At 65.0% G+C, this 17868-nt stretch overlaps 1 protein-coding gene across 2 annotated transcripts in view; it reads right to left on the reverse strand.

Annotated features, from left to right (window-relative positions):
• The window catches only part of MROH1 (maestro heat like repeat family member 1), a 38021-nt gene that overhangs the window by 2996 nt on the left and 17157 nt on the right, over positions 1 to 17868 (reverse strand). Inside the window, exons 17-40 of one of the 2 annotated variants that reach the window (XM_072999455.2) lie at positions 16790 to 16931; positions 16495 to 16547; positions 15994 to 16101; positions 15666 to 15785; positions 15259 to 15381; positions 14992 to 15138; positions 14846 to 14872; positions 13263 to 13385; positions 12918 to 12997; positions 12276 to 12411; positions 11764 to 11859; positions 11269 to 11373; positions 10532 to 10667; positions 9940 to 10052; positions 9407 to 9559; positions 7971 to 8125; positions 7270 to 7435; positions 5841 to 6085; positions 4180 to 4317; positions 3364 to 3478; positions 2074 to 2220; positions 1385 to 1573; positions 831 to 986; positions 571 to 705 (exon numbers count right to left, since the gene is read on the reverse strand). In XM_072999455.2, coding sequence (XP_072855556.2) covers positions 571 to 705; positions 831 to 986; positions 1385 to 1573; positions 2074 to 2220; positions 3364 to 3478; positions 4180 to 4317; positions 5841 to 6085; positions 7270 to 7435; positions 7971 to 8125; positions 9407 to 9559; positions 9940 to 10052; positions 10532 to 10667; positions 11269 to 11373; positions 11764 to 11859; positions 12276 to 12411; positions 12918 to 12997; positions 13263 to 13385; positions 14846 to 14872; positions 14992 to 15138; positions 15259 to 15381; positions 15666 to 15785; positions 15994 to 16101; positions 16495 to 16547; positions 16790 to 16931 — 3108 coding nt within the window. The remainder of the gene's footprint in view (positions 1 to 570; positions 706 to 830; positions 987 to 1384; positions 1574 to 2073; positions 2221 to 3363; positions 3479 to 4179; positions 4318 to 5840; positions 6086 to 7269; positions 7436 to 7970; positions 8126 to 9406; positions 9560 to 9939; positions 10053 to 10531; positions 10668 to 11268; positions 11374 to 11763; positions 11860 to 12275; positions 12412 to 12917; positions 12998 to 13262; positions 13386 to 14845; positions 14873 to 14991; positions 15139 to 15258; positions 15382 to 15665; positions 15786 to 15993; positions 16102 to 16494; positions 16548 to 16789; positions 16932 to 17868) is intronic. The other variant, XM_072999456.2, reaches the window with a different exon arrangement.

Below are 17868 nucleotides of genomic sequence, written 5' to 3' on the forward strand. Positions count from 1 at the left end.
TTGCCCAGCGCAGGCACACCCCGGGGGGGGGGCGGTTCTGGAGACCCGTTCTCGGAGGCCCCTGCCTCCCCTCCAGCCTCTGAGTGGGAAAAGCACCCACTTCTGAAAACGTCCAGGGCATTGCTTTCCACCCTTCTTTTTCAAAGCCCCCCCTTGAAGGGCAGAAGAGGGACCAGGGGGTGAGGGGAGTGGCTTTAGGAAGTTTCCATAAGGGAGCAAGACAGCACACGACCCCCACCACCGCCACCCAAAGAGGTCCGGCTGCTTGCGTCCTCTGGATCCCCAAAGGCTCCTTCCTGCACGAACTGGGACAATGAGGCTTGGCTGATACTCTAAGGAACGCACGGTCCATGAGGGCTCCAGGCTGCCTGGTGGGGTGGGGGTGAGGGGATGGGATGGGATGGGAGGTGCTGGGGGGGGCGGGCAAAGCGCAAAAGTGCCTAGCCGGCCAAGAGCAGGTCCCTGACCAGAAGGGCCCCCCTGAGAGCTGCAGGGAAATGCAGGGGAGGGGGGCACCTGGTCCCTCCGGCAGCTTCCCCCACCCCCAACCCCACTCCTCCCGCCACTCACCAGGTGCTTGCAAACATCGTTCATGAACTCGCCATAGTGGAGGCTCCGGTCCTCATGGAGGTGGTTCTGGAACATGTCACAAAGGACCGAGCAGCCCATGCTGGGGCCGCACATGCGCAGCGCAAACTTGCAGGCCTGCAAGGAGGGAGACGAGACCTGGGCCGTCAGCTTCCCAGCCTGGAGGAGGAGGAGGAGGAGGGCCCCCAGCGGCCGCCACCACCGAGCCCAGTCTCCCGCCCCACTGGCGGCCGAATGCAGACCTTGACCACCTCGGGCTTCGGGTCCTGCAGGTGAAGCAAGAGGGTCACCAGGCCGTTCAGGATCTGTTCGAAGAAGGCCTCCTCGCAGCTCCCGGCGCTGAACTTGGTCAGGTGCCCAAAGAGGATGATGGAGGACCTGCGCAGCTCGTGTTTCTCCTGGGGGGGGGAAGAGGAGGGGGGGAAGTTACTTCTCCCCAGAAAGGGCCTGGCCTCTCCTAGCCTGTGTGGGGCAACACACTGGCCCCTGCTCCTGCTCCCCACTATTCAGACACACACACACACACACACACACACTTGCCTGTCTCTCACACACACCCCAACCCAGGTTTAGCAGCAGCCTCCCTCTCCCCCCCCCGGCCCACCGGGATGCTGTGGGTGCTCCTGTCAGCATCACACCAGCAGCTCGGACCGCCTCCCCAAGCTGGTTTGTTCTGCCCAGAGGTGGGGGGGGGTGTTTCGCGGGGCTCGCCCCCTCCCCCAGGTTGCTTCCTGCAGCTCCCCCTGCCCCAAACCGGGCCCTCTTAACTGCTCCCCCTCCCCCCACATTGCTTTACACTGTCAAAGAAGGGCCGGATCCGGATGGCGATGTGGAGCAGCATGGAGCGCACGTCCCGCTCCTCGGTGAAGGCCAGGATCTTGGACAGGCTGGACATGGCCTCCAGGGCCACCACCTGCCGGGGGTCGTCCTTGTCGTCCATGCCGTTCATCATGGAGGCCAAGAGCTGGGCTCCGTGCTTCCTCACCTGCGGGGGGACGGAGGGGAGAAGAGCGACGGGAAAAGTGGCGCCACCCGAGGAGAGCCCGCCGTGGCCCCAAAAGCATCTCTAGGGAGGCGAGAGCAGTGGGGAAGGGAGGAGGCAGCTGCTGCTCCCCCACGGGCCAGGCTGGCGGCCCCGAGCGGGCTGGAGGAGGAGGAGGAGGAGGAGGCGCAGAGAAGGCGCAGGCCCCAGAGGGAGACCCAGAGGGGTGCGGGGGCAAAGAAAAGGCCTGCCAAGGAAGGATCGGAGCCCTGCGGGACCACAAGGAGCCCTGCAGGTGGAGGGCCTCGTGGCTTCTCAAGTCAGGACCGGCCACGCTGGCCAGAGACATAAGGCGGCCAGCGGCCCCAGAAGGCCACGTGCCCAGAGGTCTGCCTCCAGCGCCGCAGGGCAGGCCCCCCTCCAACAGCTGCCGCGTGTGTTTGTGCGCGAGGGGGTGGCTGCCCCTCGCTCCGCTGATCTCACGGTAGGCCCCTGCCCCTCACCTTCTCCGGGGAGCCCGAGGCGATGTTCCCCAGCCCACGGAGGGCCAGCATGCGGACGGAGGTGCAGGCGTCCCTCTGCCGGGCGGTCATGCTGTCCATCACAGACTCCAGGAGGAGCAGGTCATTCACCACGTTGCTGCTCAGGAGCTGAGAGGCACAAGCACCAAGCGGGGGCGGGGGGGGGGGACTGAGCCATCAGCCTTGCCTCAATCCACCGGGGAACAAAGGCAACAGAGCGCAACCCGGACCCCCTGCCAGCCAGCCCCCCCCCCCGTCCTCCCTCTTCCCTGAGGGCAGATTCCCCCCCCCCGAGCCCCCTCACCCCTCACCACAGGACAAGCAACACCAGGCAGAAAGGGGGGGGGGGGAAGCAGATGCCAGCTCTAAAGCAAAAGACAGGATGCAGCCATGGGGCTAGCCATGGGGGGGGGGAACACCACAGACCCACCCTAACAATCCCGAGGGAAGAAGGCCAGGTCCCTCACATGGGGCAGACGGAAGGACTCGCTGCCGCCCCCGTGCCCCTAACAAGGCCACAGAGCCCCACGAGGCAGAGCAGGGGGGAAGCGGCGCAGCTCTGTCACTCCTGGGTGGGCCAGAGACCCCACCCCATGGCCGGCCACCAGGCACCAGCCCTGCTTGCCTCCCCAGATTTTTGGCCCCCAAAACGTCTCCCAGCCCCTCCGTTCCCAAGAGGACCGTGAGGGAAGAGATCGCACCTCGTCACCATCCAGGGTGGGGGGTTGGGGACACCCGGGAGCCTGTCCTTCCCAGGGGCGCCATTCTGCGCAGCGCTGAGGACCCCAACGAAACCCCCTAGAGTTGCCTTCGGGGGGGCAGGGAAGCAGCCACAAATGGCCTCCCCCCAAAATCAGGGCTCTTGAAGCAGCCAGTGGCCAGGTCCCATCCCAGGACGCTCCCTTCAGCCTAAGAGGAAGGGAGGGGAGGGGGAGGGGAGGGGGAGGGGGAGAGGGAGGCCCTCCCCCTCGCCCCCCCCACCCACCCACCCAAAGGGGCATCTGCGTTCTTCTGGCCAGGCAGGGGCATCCATGGGCCTGCTCAGCCACCGGCATCGGGGAGGGCTGGGCAGGGCCGTCTCCACAGAAGGAGGACCCCACGCTCTCTCCTGCAACCAGTCAGGCATGGAGCCTTGGACCCTTGAAGGACCACCACCACCCCCCGACCGCCAGCCGGTCAGCCTGAGGAAGCACTCAGGCCAGCCTGCCCTCCGAAAAGGCCGAGGGGTGGGGGGGGTGGGGGGGTGCGTGCCGGCCAAGCTCTCCCATTCACCTCGGCAAAGAAGGCGGTGGTGGTCAGTCGCTGACTGTCGTAGAGGCTGTTCAACATCGGGGAGAGGTTCTTCACTATTGGGGGGAGTCTGGGGCCCCCATGTTTCGCCATTGCCCTGAAACACCCCCCCCCCAAAAAAAGAGGTAAGCAGGCCCATCGCTAAGCAGGTCTGTCTTCTTCCCCCACCGCAGGCGTGCCCCCTCCCTCTCCACCTGCCCCCCCAGCGCCTTTCCTGCTCCACTGTCTGGGGAGCTCCAGAGGCCCTTCCTGCCCCCCCCCCGGGAGCTGGGAGAGTGCCCAGCTTGGCCCCACTCCGTGGACAACCGCCTGCTCTCTGCCCCTCCACTTCCCACACTTGGGCCCCCAGAAGCCACCTTCCGCCCCCACCAAGGGCTCCTTTCACCTCTTTTGGAGGGGGGGGAGCGATCTGGGGGCCAGGAGGGAGAGAGGGAGCTTGGCTGCCTGAGCGACACTGGAGGAGGCCAGGCCGTCGGTGCCCTTGGGGCGCAGGCAGGGGAGGGCAGGGCCCTTCAGTTCCCCCCTCCATTCGAGGGCCAAGGACCGCCCGGGGGGGGGCCTTTGGTCAGTGCCACAAAACACAGGCTCCCGGGTTTCCAGGAAGCCACGGCTGGGGGGGGCAGCAGCAGCAGCCACACCAGCAATGAGGCGACAGAGTTCGGGGACTGGCCCCACGCCCTGGGGGTGTTGGGGTGGAGGGGAGGTTTCTGGCGAGGGGAAGAAGAGAAACGAGAGCCCTGGGGTTGGTGGGGGGCTTTCCCTGGCAGACCCCCCAGCCCGACAGCCGTGTCCCCTTACCTGGCCAGGAGGGCCACGCCGTCGTGGTGCCTCTCCATGCTCCTGAGCTGCTCCCAGCCCTTGCCCTCAGCCACGGCCTGGACCACCTTCTCGCTGCCCCCCCGGGTCAGCATGGCCTGGAGGGTCTCCACGGCAGAGCTGTGGGGCCGAGGAGGAGGAGGAGGAGGAGAGGAACCCGTCAAGGGGGGCCGCTGAGAGCTTTTATTTTGGGGGCGCAGAGAGAGTCACGTCCGGGCTGGAACAGCAGGGGAGGGAGGGAGGGAGCTGGTGGGCTGCTCCATCGCCTGCCAAGCGGAGGGAGTCCGGCGGCCCTTCAAGGAGGAGGGCTCAGCGGCAGCAGCCTGAGGGCTTTATGGCCAGGGATTACGGGGGGGGGCTGCAAGCTGAGCCCTCCATCTGGGAAACATACGTTACCCTGTCATGTCAAATCCCCAGGCTTAGGAAGGGATAAAACGGGGGTCCCCAAAGCAGGAAGCCTGCATTTGCACCCACAGCGGCGGGGGCAATAGCCGGTGTGCTTGGAAGGGGCTCCTGCACGCTCTCCCCACCCCCCTGACCCCACCAGCGGAGCCACAAGGGGGGGTGGCTGTGTGGTGGAGGGGACTCGGGAGGAAGGGACGTTGCCAGGAAAGCCTGGGCAGGTAGCAAAGCGCAGCCTGGACCCTCAGGAATGCCCCCTCCCGGCCTGAAGCCACCACACAGACACACACATCCCACTCTGGTTATGGCAGACCGCCGTGGGGTGAGGGTGGGTCCAACCCTGGCACAGGAGCGAAGCAGAGATGTCCACTCACAGAGGCGGCCAGCTTCTCCCACAGGCCCTGCAGATCGGCAGCCCCCAGCGCTGCCGGCTGGAGCAGGTGCCAAGGTGGACGGCAGGCAGGAGGCCTCTTGAGCACACACACACACCCCCAAGCCTGGCCCATGGCACCAGGGCCAAGGGCACCCAAGAATCCACTCCAGGTTCCCCCCCCCCGCCCAGCCCCGAAGGGCAGCCTTCCCTCCGCCTGAGGGGCTGCAGGGAGTCCGCTGGCAGAAACGGGCAGACCTGATGGAGGATGAGGCCCCTTTGGGCACTTGCCCCCCCGCCCCTCCCCCGGGGCCCCTTTTCCTCCTCCCCCTCCTCCTCCTCCATCACCATGGTGCCTGGCAGAGCCGCCTGCGCACCCGCCCGGCTTCCCCCTCCGAGACGGGTCCCGGCAGCCCCCTTGGCCCAAGCCACTCCATTCCGGCGCTCGGAAAGGCGGCCGTAACCCAATCCGGCCACGCCGAACGAGCGCGGGCACCTCCGCGCCATGCGAGGAATGCAAGCGCAAACCACAAGCTCACCTCCAACAGGAAGAGCGATTTAATATTTCCTGATTTAAGGAGAGACGAGCGTGTGGAAAACGGGGGCCTAATCCCCCCACGGAGGTCAGGCCTGCCTTCATACCTCATCCGTTATGGGCCGTGGAGGATTAGCCAAACCTCCTATTACACACACGGAGCCCCGGCCGGCCGCGGTGTTTGCGAAAAACAAAATCAGTTCCACATGGCAGGTAAAGGCAGGAAGGAGAGCAAAAAAGCTGCACCTCCTGCCCCCCCCGCCCCCCCCGTGCGCTCCCAGGCCAGCCTCCGCCTCCTCCTCCCCGCCCGCCGCCCGTCCCGCTGCTCAGCCCTACCTGCAAGGGTCGAGAGCCCGGAGGGGTTGCCCCCGGCCGGGGCCGCCACCGCCACCGCCACCGCTGCTGCTGCTGCCACCACCGGTGGGGCTCTTCCTCTCCTTGGACTGGAGGTTCCTGGGGGGCTGGACCCCCACCGTGCAGCTGACCCGCAGGAGGAGGGAGACCAGCAGCTCCGCGTACAGGCCCACCACGGCCGGCCCAGACTCCGGGACAGACATGATCTCATGCAGCGCACATGTGGCCTGGGGGGTGGGGTGGGGTGGGGGGGCAGGAGGGAGAGGGGAGATCAGGCCTCCATCCTCCATCCCTCTCCCAGGCAGGAGCTTCCGGGCGCCCGTCTGCCTCCCGTTTGTCCCTCTGTCCGTCTGTCTAAGGTTCTGCTTGCCCATGGCAATGGTGGTGGGGGGGGGGGGGAGAGAGAGAAGCTAGGCAGCCCCTGCCAAAGGTGCTCAGGGCAGGCACAGCCCCCTCCCCCCCCGCCCAAGTAAGGTGACAGGAGGGACCAAAGGGGGTCACAGCGAAGACGGCCGAGGGTGAGCTCAGCATCCTGCTTTGGAAGAGCCAAGGGGGCCAGGGCCATGGGGGGGGGGAAGGTGTGCGTGCAAACACCGAGCACCTTTTTTTGGTGACTCAGAGCAGCTTGGAAGGTTAGCCGGGAGCACCAGCCAGTCAGCCAGGCTGAGTGAGCTCAGCACCCTTTCTCTCCTCAGCAAACCCGGGGGCGGGGGCGGGGGGGGGGAAGCCTTCTGGGGACTTTTCCAAAGCCTGATTTCCATGGTCAGAAGAACCACAAAAGCGGAAAGGGTGTGGGTGGGTGTGTGGGCCACGGCGGGGGGGGCTGCTGTGTGTCCTGTTTCGTGAGGAGGAGAAGCAGCAGCAACCCCACCCCGAGGCGAGGGGGGCTTCCCCCCTCCCCAGCCACCGCCTGCTCCTCCATCCTTCCGGACAGCGGGGGGGGGGGGATGATGGCTTCCCTGTCCTCTGCAGACCCCTCTCCTTCGAGGAAGAGGAGGAGGAAGAAGAGGAGGAAGGCATTTCCACAGCTGCTGCTCCTCTGCTCGCGACAGAGAGAGAGAATGAGAGAGAGAGAGAGCGCTGCCAAGAAGCAGTGTTTATTTTCTTGGGGGATAAAACGCAAAAAGCTGAGCACTCTCCCTAGAGGAGGAACACCTGAGAGGCTCTTTACGAGCCGTGGATTAGCGCTAATAGGCGTTGCGACGGCGATGGACGCCCCGTTTCCAGAGCCCACGCTCGGCACCGACACCTGAGCAGCCGAGGAAATGAGAGCAGCCGCCCAGATGTGGGCATGGGGAGGGGGGGTGAAGGGGGTCCCCACTGGATCCCTGCCATGGAGGTGGGGAAAGGGAGGGGGCAGGAGGAGGCTGGAAGCCCCCTCCCCCTGCAGCGGGAAGAGGAGAAGACTCACCGCCAGGGGGATGAAAGTGGCCACCCGCTCCGAGCCGCTTCCCCGCAAGAAGGACTTGTTCTCCTTATAGGGAACATCCCGGTTCACTTTCTCCAGCAGGAGCTCCAGGACCTGGGACGTCAGGGTGGGCTCCGAGGCCAGGGACCCCCACATGGTGCTCGTGCAGCTGCGGGCGGGAGACCAGGAGGGCGTGGGCGGCAGGAAAGCCGAGGGACAGGCCGGCCGGCCGGCCGCTTCCGTGCGGGAGCCACGCGCCGGGCGCCAGCCCCACACCTGGGCTGGGCTGGGCTGGGGTGCATGAGGCCCCTTCCTCTCGAAGCAGAGCCCACAAGACAGAGCCCCCCCCCCGGCCAAACAACTCTGCTTTGCAACAGTGCAGTATAGTCGGGGAGTATAGTCGGGGGGGAGGAAGAGCTCTCCGTCCCATAGGCCTGGTGACTCACTCCCCATGCAGCAACCTGCTTTCCCCCCCCCCCCCAGTGTAGATCCCCTGAAGCTCAAGGGCAGCTCAGAAGGAAGAAGGCAGGGAATCCTGTGTGTCCCCCCCCCCGCCCCGTATCTCCCAGTGGGGAGCCAGGCAGCCCACAGAGGGGAGGGACACGGCGGGCCCCCAGCCCAGAGGCCAGCCCCCCCCCACTGCCCCCCAGGCCTGCGTCCAAAGCGGTGAGTCGGTGAGGGGCAGACCCTGGGGCCAGCCCTACCTGTCCAAGGGCAGCGGGTAGCTCAGGAGGCTGGCGACAACGGCCGCCTTGTGCTGGGAGGCCAGAATGAAGACCGTCTGCTGGGCCGCCTTCCGTACCGGCTCCTCGTCCACCTGCTGGAGTTTGGCGTGAACCATCTCCAGGATCTCGGGCACCTGGAGGAGCCCCAAGCAGAAGAGGAAGCTGGGGGGAACGGGTGCCAGCAGCACGCTTCCTCCCGCCAACGTCCAAAGGTCGCCTGACCTCCGGCAAGGCCAGCAAGCCTGGCATCCGAGCTCCAGCGGAAGAGAAGTGGAATACAGGGCGGACACGGGCGCCCTGGCTCTGGGGAGGATTGCCCACAGCCCTGCAGCCACAGCAGCCCGAGCCAGGCCTTCCTAGCCAAGCCTCCCAACATCCTGTGCCACAGCGGCCACCCCAGGGGGAGGGCCCCAGGGCCCTGGAAAACAGCCCCTTCCTGCCCCAACAATGCAGCTGCTGGAAGCAACATCCAGGCCTCCTGTCGGGTCTCAGGGAGAGCTTCCTCCCCACAAATCTCTCCTGCACTCCTTCAAAGCTGCCCAAGGGGGGGGGGCATTTGCAATACCCGGAGGCAGGGAGTTCCACAAATCAACCGTGCCCTGGGTGAAGCCGCTCCTCCTCCTCCTGGACCTGCTCAACTTCTCTTCCTCACCCTCATCCCCAAAAAAAGCCAAGAAGGGACAGGTATCCAATGGGGGGGGGGAGGCACCACAGTGAACAGTCCAACAGCGCCACATGCTGGCCAGACGTGGAAAGGCGCTGGTAGGGATTCTGGGCCGGAAGCCCAGCTCCCACATCATCCTCCCATTGACCATTTTGAGGAACGTCGGCCAGCCGGCAGTTACAAAACAAGGACCGGCCAGCCAAACCAAGGGTGGTCACTCGCAAGCGTGCGAACTCTGCAGGAGGGGCTGCGCAGAGAAAACAGACTGGCCTCCCCATGACCGCTGAGTATTGGGAAGCGGAGGGGTTCGCCCGATGCTTGGTAAGGGAATGGGTCGTGGCCTGGGATTTGACCCTTTCCCTGAGGCCATTTCAGGAGGAATGAGAAATCCAACTTACCAGATAAGCAGTTATTGTTTGTTTAATGGACACATATAACAAAATCCGGTGTGACGGTCTCCGGGCTGCACAGGGGGCCAAACCCCCCCTCCCTCCGAAGTCCCTCCGGGTGGGCATCCTTCCAGACTCCCCCTCACCCCCCCAGTTGCCCCCCATGGCCAGGCAGGGCTGGTCCCCACGCTGTGGGCCACCTGCAGGACGGGAGAGAGGCTGGGGGCCACCCTCCCACCCCAGGTGTCCCTCTGACCTCCACGGGCCCAGCTGCCTGAAGCCACAAAGCCCATGGTCCCCGAAGGCTCTGGAAGGCTCCCCATCCCCCCCCGGGGAGGGGGGTGGCCCCCTGCCCCGCTCACCTTCTCCAGCAGGACAGCCCCGCGCTCCTTCAAGACAGAGTTGATCATCACCATGGCTGCTCGAGAGCAGTTCCGGTCGGGATCCGATAAGCCCTCCAGCATGGAGAGGAGGAGGCTGAGCAGCTGGTCTGGAGGAAGGCGCTTGGCAATGACCTGGGGGTGGCGGGGGGGCACAGCCATCAAGCCCACGAGCCACCCGTGGGAGTCCCAGGGGATGGGAGGGGGGAGGGAGGGGAAAGCTCCTCGCAAGAGAAAGGGCCACCTTTTGGCCTGTCTTTGTCCAACCAGCGCGGGGGAGGAGGCCCCTCCTGCATCCAGTCCGATCTCTGGGGATGGGAAGTGGGGTGCGGTGGGGTGGGTTTGGGGGCTCCCAAGGCTTGCCCTGCTGCCCCTCTCTTTCTCTCTAGGCCCCAACCCGCCCAGCAGCTGCAGCCTCCTCCCCCAGGCTGGCCCTGAGGCCACCAGGCCAAGGGAGGGGGGCTTGGAAGGGATGCCACCAGGAGGAGGAGTGGGGGGGGGGGGGGAGAGCCCACCTTCGCAATGTTGCAACAGGCCTGGAAAAGGACCTTGACGTCGGGGTCCTTCAGGCCCGGCTTCATGGCTTTCAGCTTCTCGATGGACTCGTCCCTGTGATCCTGAGAGAACCCTGCATGCAGGGGAGGAGAAGAGCAGCAGCCCCTTCGAGGAAGCCCCCCCCCCAAGCCTCTCTCACACACACACCCGCTCGAAGGCAGGACCCCTCCGGCAAGCAAGCAAGGAGACGCCTCGCAAGCCTCCCTCCACAGCTGGCCGGCCCGCGGATCCGTGCCTATAAACACAAGCACGCCCGCACGCCTGCGCCACCGAGTTCCCCGGGCCAGTCCTGGTTCCTCCCCTCCGACAGGAGACCTGTTGGGCTCCCACCCGCACAAAGGAAACAGCAGTGCCCCCTGCTGCCCAGGAAGAGAGCCGCTCCCCATCTGGAGTCCTCCTCAGATAAGAGCTAGGCAGCCACACCTGACACAGGGGACCAGCCTGTTTTCAGGGCAGGAGGGGAGAGAGGGCTGCGGGGGGGGCAAGCCAGAGGCCCGTCCCATAAAGGATCCCTCTCTCCCCCCCCAACGCTGGAGGGCCCTTCCGCGTTACCTTCGTAGCAGAGCTGGACGTAGAGCAGGGAGTAGACGCAGTCGAGGGCGTGCTGCCGGACGCCGGCCAGGGAGTCGGTGCAGCGGGGGGCAAAGAGCGCCATCAGGAGCCCCAGGTTGTAGAAAGGGACCACCGTCTGAGCAGGGAGGGAAAGAAAGAGGGGCCAGGCAGGCGGCTGAGCACCTTGGAGGGGAGGGGAGGGGAGGGGGGAGGAGAGGGGGGGGAGGAGAGGAGGGGAGGGGGGCAGACGCCATTGCCCCACTCCCAGGCTAGCATGTGCCCAAGGGCCAAGTTGGGGGCCAGCTGTCTGCAAGTCAGGCCCGCCCTGTGGGCAGAAAGGTTCCCCCCCCCAAGGAGAGCGCCAGAGGGGCCATCCGAAGCATTCTCTCTGTTAGCACAAGAATCGCCAAGAGTTTTGAGTGGGAGGGGGAAACCTGTGAGCTTTGTTTGGCCCTCCTCGGAGAGTCCGGTGCTGCACGGTGTGCCCACGCAGCCCAGCCCATCCCCAGTCGTCCCCCCCCCGACCAGGGCTCCCAGGCCACAGGGCACAGAAAAGCACCAGGCACAGCCACGTAAAGAAAGCCACCACACGGGGATGCGCCCACACAGTGGCACAGCCCCCCACCCACCCACCCACCCACCCCCGACTCAGTAAGGAAGGAGCCGCCCTCTGGACAAGCCCACCACACGGCCGTCTCCCAGGGCACAGCAGCCCCCGGCCAAAGGGAGAGACTCACGCTGACGTTCAGCTTCTCCCGGTAGAAAGCCAACACGGCGGCGCTGATTTCCACGGCCCGCTCCCGCTCGTGCTCCTTGGCAGACTTGATCCAGGGGTTAAGGTGCTGGGCAATGAGAGAGAGAGAGAACCCGCTGCAATGGGAGCAAACCCCAAGGCAGGGCACTCGGCCGCAAGGAAGCCGCCCAGCTGCGGCCAAGGAGGACGCCGGCGCTCTTGGCTCCTCAGAGAAGGGCCCAGGCGCCAGGGGCAACGGGAGGCCCTGGGGAGGCCAGAGGCCAAACCCCTCGGGTCTGCCATGACAGGGACGGAGGTGGAGGGCACAGGAAGGCTCCTGCCAGGCCCATGCTGGGGGTTGGAGAATGGCTGGCAAAGGGACCCCCTGGCAGAGAAAGAGGGGCTCCCTCCCGGAACCTCAAGGGACTCGTGGCAGCCCAGGAAGCCCCCACCCCACCCCGTTCCCCTGGATTCTCCCCCACAAAGTCTGAGCCTCTACCTCAAACATGGTCTGCAGGCCGTGGGGCGTCATGTGCCGATGGAGGAGACTCTTCAGCAGGTCCTTGAGCGCGTGAAGGGTGTTGCCCCAGAGAGACTGGTGAGGGGAAAGGAGGGAGAGCCAGAGGCCCTTAGAGAGGAAACCACAGGGCTGCCCTCGGGGGCCAGGAGAGAGCCGCCGGCCAGGCCGAGGGGCAGACGCCTATGGGGCCCGTGGGCCTGGGGAGGGATCTGGGGAGCATCAAGCCGCTTTCCGGCCAGTCCCAGCTGGAGAGAAAGGGAGACAGGCAGGCAGGCCCTTCTGGAGGGCTCCCTCCAAGTCACCCTTCCTGACCTACCTATTCCAGGGATCCGGAACCCGCCCCCCCTCCTGCTAGAAGCTTTCAGCCCCCCCCCCACGGAACACCACCTGGGGAGAGTCACCGTGAGCCCACAATTCCTGACAAGCTCACGAAACCAGCTACGGAGGATGGGCTCCTCGGCCCGCAGCCGCTGCCGGGGGGGGGGGGTTACCTCTTTCAGGGCCGCCTCGTGCCCGGGCCCCTCTCTCTCCCTCGGCGCCTCGGGCGGGGGCACAGGGAGGAGACTGTGAAGGCAGGTCTCAATCAGCTCAGCCTTCTCAGCCTCACTCAGAGGTGGCTCAAGGACCCTGGGAAGCGCGTTAAGGATCAGGAAGCCAATTCTGGACGGGCCGACGGGGCTTTGAAACGCCAAGGGGGTGTGTGTGTGTGTGTGTGGAAGCAGAATTGGCAAAGGGCTCAGGCTGTGAACCTCTGGCACTCACTCGCTACCCCCACAGGGTGAGGAGGGGCCACCCAGCCGCTGAGGCAGCTTGGCCAGCTGGCTAGGAGAAACAACCAAGGAGAGCGACGTGCCACGAGGGCTTGATGGAGGCGCCAGGATCAGGAGCACTCTCTTGGATGATACACCTCCGCAGGAATCCTGCCTTCACATCCCCTTGTGGGGCTCCTGGGAGCATCTGAGGGCTGTGGAGGGAGGGACCCCCCCCAGTGGAGTCTCATGACATGGCTGAGCACCTGCACAGCAGCCCCCGCTTGCCCTCCTTCACCCCCACCAGGAACACAAAACCGACCTCTCCACCCTAACAGCCCCCCACCACGCTCCAGCTGGGGAACCCCGGCTGGAAAAGGATACACCAGGTACATGGAGGCCGTCATGGCTTTCTGGCGGACGGGAGTCCTCAGGGCGTCCAGGGGTTCTGCTTTGATAAAATCCTGGGGGGGGGGAGGGAGCAGAGGAGGGACCCCTCATGAGAGGCAAGAGACACCCCCTCCACCCACCCCTGGACTATCAGCCCGTTCTGCAAGCAAAGCCAGCGCCCCCCCTTGCGTGCACCCTCCACATTCAAGGATCGGCCCTGCACCCTTGAAGCATTTCTCCTCAGGGACAGACAGAAAGCCACTTTCGTGGGACCGGAGACACACCCCCCCCCTCCGCTGCCCCACCAGCCTTCAGGCGGACCCGACCCCTGCCCCTCACCATCATCTGCGAGACGAGCTCGGCCTTGCGAGCGAAGTTGAAGTCGCCGGACTGGGCGTTGGCGCAAACGGCTCGGCAGATCATGCAGACGCTCCGGATGAGGCACAGCTTCAGGGTCAGATCCTGAGGGACAGAGAGCGGCCAGGGCAGCAGAGGGGTGAGGAAAGGGGCCCACGACACATAAGCAGGGCCACGCTGCGGGACATCGGGGCCCACGTCTACCCGGAGGGCCTCGCACCGAGGGTCAGGAGCGGTTCCCACCTGCCTCCCTAATGCAACCCACGGGAGCAGAAGGAAACGGGGACCCACAGGGGCAGAACGAGCGGTTGGTGGTCCCTCACAAGGGCTCAAGAAGAGCACCACCGGCAGGCGGCTGGCCTGGCTCTGTGGCGTTATTCTCCATCGGCCCGCTCGCCTGCCCACAGGCTACCACAGAGAGGGTCTCGTGCAAAGCCCGGGCCCTTCTGGGGCTTGGCCTCGGTCCACTCTGGACCTCTTATAAGAGGGGAAAAGGCCTCTCTGACCCCATCCGGCGGCAGAGCCAGGACCCGATCCAAGGGGCAGACTCTGCACCGTCCCCTCGCAAGGAAGGAACAAGCCTTGAAAGCGACACCAAGCCGCAGCCTGGATAACTGGATAAGCCACCACCACCCCGGCCAGACTTTGGGCTGAGGTGGCCTCGGGTGCAGGAGGGGGCGCTGGCTCTGCTCTTCACCTTCCTGTCCCCCACAAATCCACACACAGAGGGAAAAAAAGGAGAGAGTCCCTCGGGGGCCACCCAGGGAGATGGTGCCAGCCCCCCAGACACACCCCCTCCCTCCCTCCCCGTGGCTTAGATGCCCACATCACAGCCACCCAAAGCAAACCTTCCCTTGGAGGTTAGTGCAAACAGAGCAAAGAAAGACATTAGTGTGAGAAGGACAAGAGTCACAGCAGCAGCGGTGGGGGAAGAGGCCTCCTCTTGCCCCCCCCCCACACACACATGGGGCTCCTCTCAAGAGGCAGCCCAGGCGCTTCTCAGCTGCCCCTGGGGGGGGGGGCGCCTTGACCCTCCCTGGACCAGCAGCCAGCCAGGGAATGCCCTGCCCTTTCGCCTCTTCCCCGATGGACCGGCAGGTGAGCCTGGTGCCCACGCCCTTCTGCTCGTGGCACGGGAAAGAAAGCCGTGGCACTCCCTCACTGGCCTCTTCTTTCCCCTCTGCTCCTCTGTGACTTCCTGGCCCTCTGGATGTGATCCAGGACCGCCTCTAGCCCCCCACCCCCCTCCCCCTGGCTGAGACCTTTCAGAAACGCCAAGCAACCTCTGCACTAGCCCTGGGGCTGCAGAGGGGCCTACATTTGGGGACTTCCGCCCCCAGCGCTCCCTGGTCTGGATGTCTGCCAGGGCCCGGCTTGGGAACCGGATCAGAGGCGCTGTGCTGTGCTGATGGGCGCGACCGGCTGAGGTTGGGGGCAAAAGGCAATTCTGGGGACCCCACCTCAGCTCTGGCGCTTGCCCCTTTCCCCACCCTCCTCCCAAAAGCTTGCTAGAGGAGAGACAGAGGCAGGCTGAGAGGACAGAGGAGGGCGGCCTGGCACGGTACCTTGGTTTCTACCTTTATTCCCAGAACCTGAACAAAATAAAGGAAGAGACGCATGTTAAGACCCCCAGCCCTGGAGTCCGTGAGCGGAGACTTTCCTCCTCCTGGCCTGCCTTCCCGGCCACAGGCCGGCGGCTGGACCGACTCACCTTGGTATTGAAGTAGAGGAAGATGTTGCGGAGGATGCTGTCCTCGATCCGGGCCAGCACCAGCTCCCGAGGGGCGTGCTTGGCCACATAGCCGTAGCACAGGATGAGGGTGCTCTTGACCTTCTCCACCTCGTTGTCACTGCGATCCTGAGCAGAAAAAGGTGGGGGGGGACCCAGGGCGGTCAGGGAGGAGTAGCCTGGCTAGAGCCAGAGTGGCGGGGGGGCCTGCGCAGGGCCGCCACGGGAGACGGGGGGGGTCGCACTCACCTTGAAGAGGCTGAAGAGCCCCGCAGACTTTCTGAAGACATCCGACCTGACAAACTCCTCCAACTTGGCAAGGGTCTCATCCAGGTGGCTCTTTGCACACAAGCCCAGGCAGGAGGCCAGGCCCTGGGGGGGGGGGCGCAAGGGGAGGGAAGAGAGCCGTGCCGTCAGTCCCCCACCGTTTCCACCCCTCCCACGGTCGGAAGGAGCAGGGCAAGCCCCAACAGCCTGGGGTTTCAGCCCCCCACCCACCATGCCAGGAAATGGGAGCCTGTCTCTGCTCCCCTGGATGGATGGGGGGCAGCCCAACAAGTGCCACTGGGAGGAGGTACCACGGGGGCCAGGCGGGGAGAGAGCACCTCCTTCTCCCCCCCCCCCCACCACCAGGAGTCTGGCAGCCCAGCCCTCACCTCCCTTTCCGACTCCTCCGGATAGCGGGCCGTTTCCAGCAGCTCCTGCAGCTGTTTCCGCACCAGGTCTTTGTTCTCGCAGGTGGCCAGCGCGGTCCCAATCCCCTTGTAGAGGAAGTTCTGCGGAAGGACGACAGGCTAGCAAGGCCAGACCCAAACGGACAGGAGATCTGCCGGATGAGCCCACCTGGCGATGGCCCAGGGGTAGGCAGGGAGGAGCCGTGCACCAGCCGGTGAAAGGGGGGGGGGAGAGGGCCAAGCCTTCCTCTTTTTCCTTTTCCCACCCACCCCCACAGCCCGGGCCCTGCCACCCTCCCCAGGGACAGACCTTCTCCACAGGCAATCCGTTGTAGCTGCTCAACTGCCCGCACATTTCCAGAATCAGCTGGCAAGTCCACGAGGGGTCGGAAAGAGTGGTCAGGGTTTCCTCAAGGAACTGCAGGCAGAAGCATCCATTAAGGTGCTTTGAAACGGGCAGTCGGGGAGCAAGAGGGAGGAAGGGTGGAGCAGCCATGCGGAATCAGGCCCTCCAGGGACTGGGTCAGCAGCTACCTAGGGGGACCCCCAGGTTGGGCCAGTGGTGGCCACAGCCACACTCCCCAGCAGCTGAGACATGCAGAAAGGAGAGGCCTAGCGCCCCTTCACACACCCACCCCACACAGCCCCAGAGCGAGGGAGAGGCCTTGGGAGGGCCCGTGAAAAGGGGCGCTCTTCTCTCCAGCCACAAAGCCTTGGAAGGCTGGGGTTCCTCTGGCCAACACCCCACCTTGGGAAGCAGAGGGCCACGCGGCCGGATCGGCCTCTCTCTGAGGGTGGAGGGCCGACTTACTTGGAGCAGCTGTTCCTCCCACTCCTTCTGGGCCAGAGGCACCTGCGCGGGGGCTGCAAGAGGGGTGGAGAAGCGAGGGAAAATCATGAGAGCGATAGCCATGCGGCAGCCTCGTGGGAAGAGAGACGAATCTCTCTCATGCACCCACGCACACGGGAAGACCCACCGCTTATAGGCAAGCCTCCCACCCATGCGCCCGCGCCCCCTGCCATGCCCAGGGGAGGGAGTGTGAGTGAGCGAGAGCCCTCCTTCCTGGAGGTAATGGAAAGCATAGCCCCTGGGGCCGCCCCTTTACCTTCCAGGTGCTCGACCAGGGCCGGGACCCTCGCGCTCCACAGCGGCTTGAGGGTTTTGTGGATGCTCGGCTGCAAGACCTGGAGGAGCCGGAGGGAGGCGGCCCCGCGGCCCTCCCCCAGGAAAGGCTGGGAAGCCACCACCTGGGTGAGAAGAAGAATTGGAGAGCCCGGCGTCACTCTCCCCTGCTCCACGCATGAGTTCACCTGCGTTCTATTTGGCATGAGCACTGCTCGGTCTCGTGACCTTTGCCCAAGGAAACGCAACGATCCTTTCTACATGTCCCTCTTCTCCTGAACCACCGGGCTTTTTTGCTCCCACCGTCGAGTCCCTGTGGGCCCGACTCCACGGAAAAGCAGAAGGAAAAGGCAGGAACATCGGCTGACCATCGCGCCAGAGCCCAGCCGGGTCCCTCTGCCAGCTCTCCCAGAGGCGGCTGCCACAGCCAGCGTTCTGGCTCCTAAGGGAACCCCCTCCCTTGCCGAGGTAAGGAGCCGCCCCCCCCCCCGAGAAGGGCCAGACTAGCAAGCCTCGCCCGCAGCCCCACAGCCCAGGCGTCGGCCCGAGGGTGGGCGGCTGAGACTGCTGAGCAAGGCACACACGACAGGGAAGCCTGGGGCAGGCGCTCTCTAGAGAAAACAGCCAGACACGTAGCAGTCCTCAGGTGCTCCCAAGCAGCCTGTTTCTCTGCCTCGTCCCATCCCATCCCCAGCTCCCCTCCCGGGGGGGTACAACTCGGAGGGCAGGGGAGGGTCAGGGACAAAAGGCTGCTGATCCCGCCCAGGGAGGTGCTTCTCATTTCCCTCTGCCCACATCCCCACCAGCATGTGTGGAAGTCTGCAGACACCCGGCTACAGCGAGAGATACATAACAAGGCGTCACCGATGTTTTGGTCATACGTGTTCTGACCCTGATGCCTAAAAGGGCAACTTTTGTGCCTACATGTAAGCTCCAAGGCCATCCTGCATGACCCAAAACATCGGTGCTTTCCCCTAAAAATGCACATTTTAAATAAAACCCTTGTATTTTACGTAAGACACAAGCCCTCTGCACATAATGAAGACTGGGTGTGCAAAACGC

The sequence above is a fragment of the Pogona vitticeps genome, chromosome 4 (assembly GCF_051106095.1).
Source record: "Pogona vitticeps strain Pit_001003342236 chromosome 4, PviZW2.1, whole genome shotgun sequence".
NCBI classification, from domain to species: Eukaryota; Metazoa; Chordata; class Lepidosauria; order Squamata; family Agamidae; genus Pogona; species Pogona vitticeps.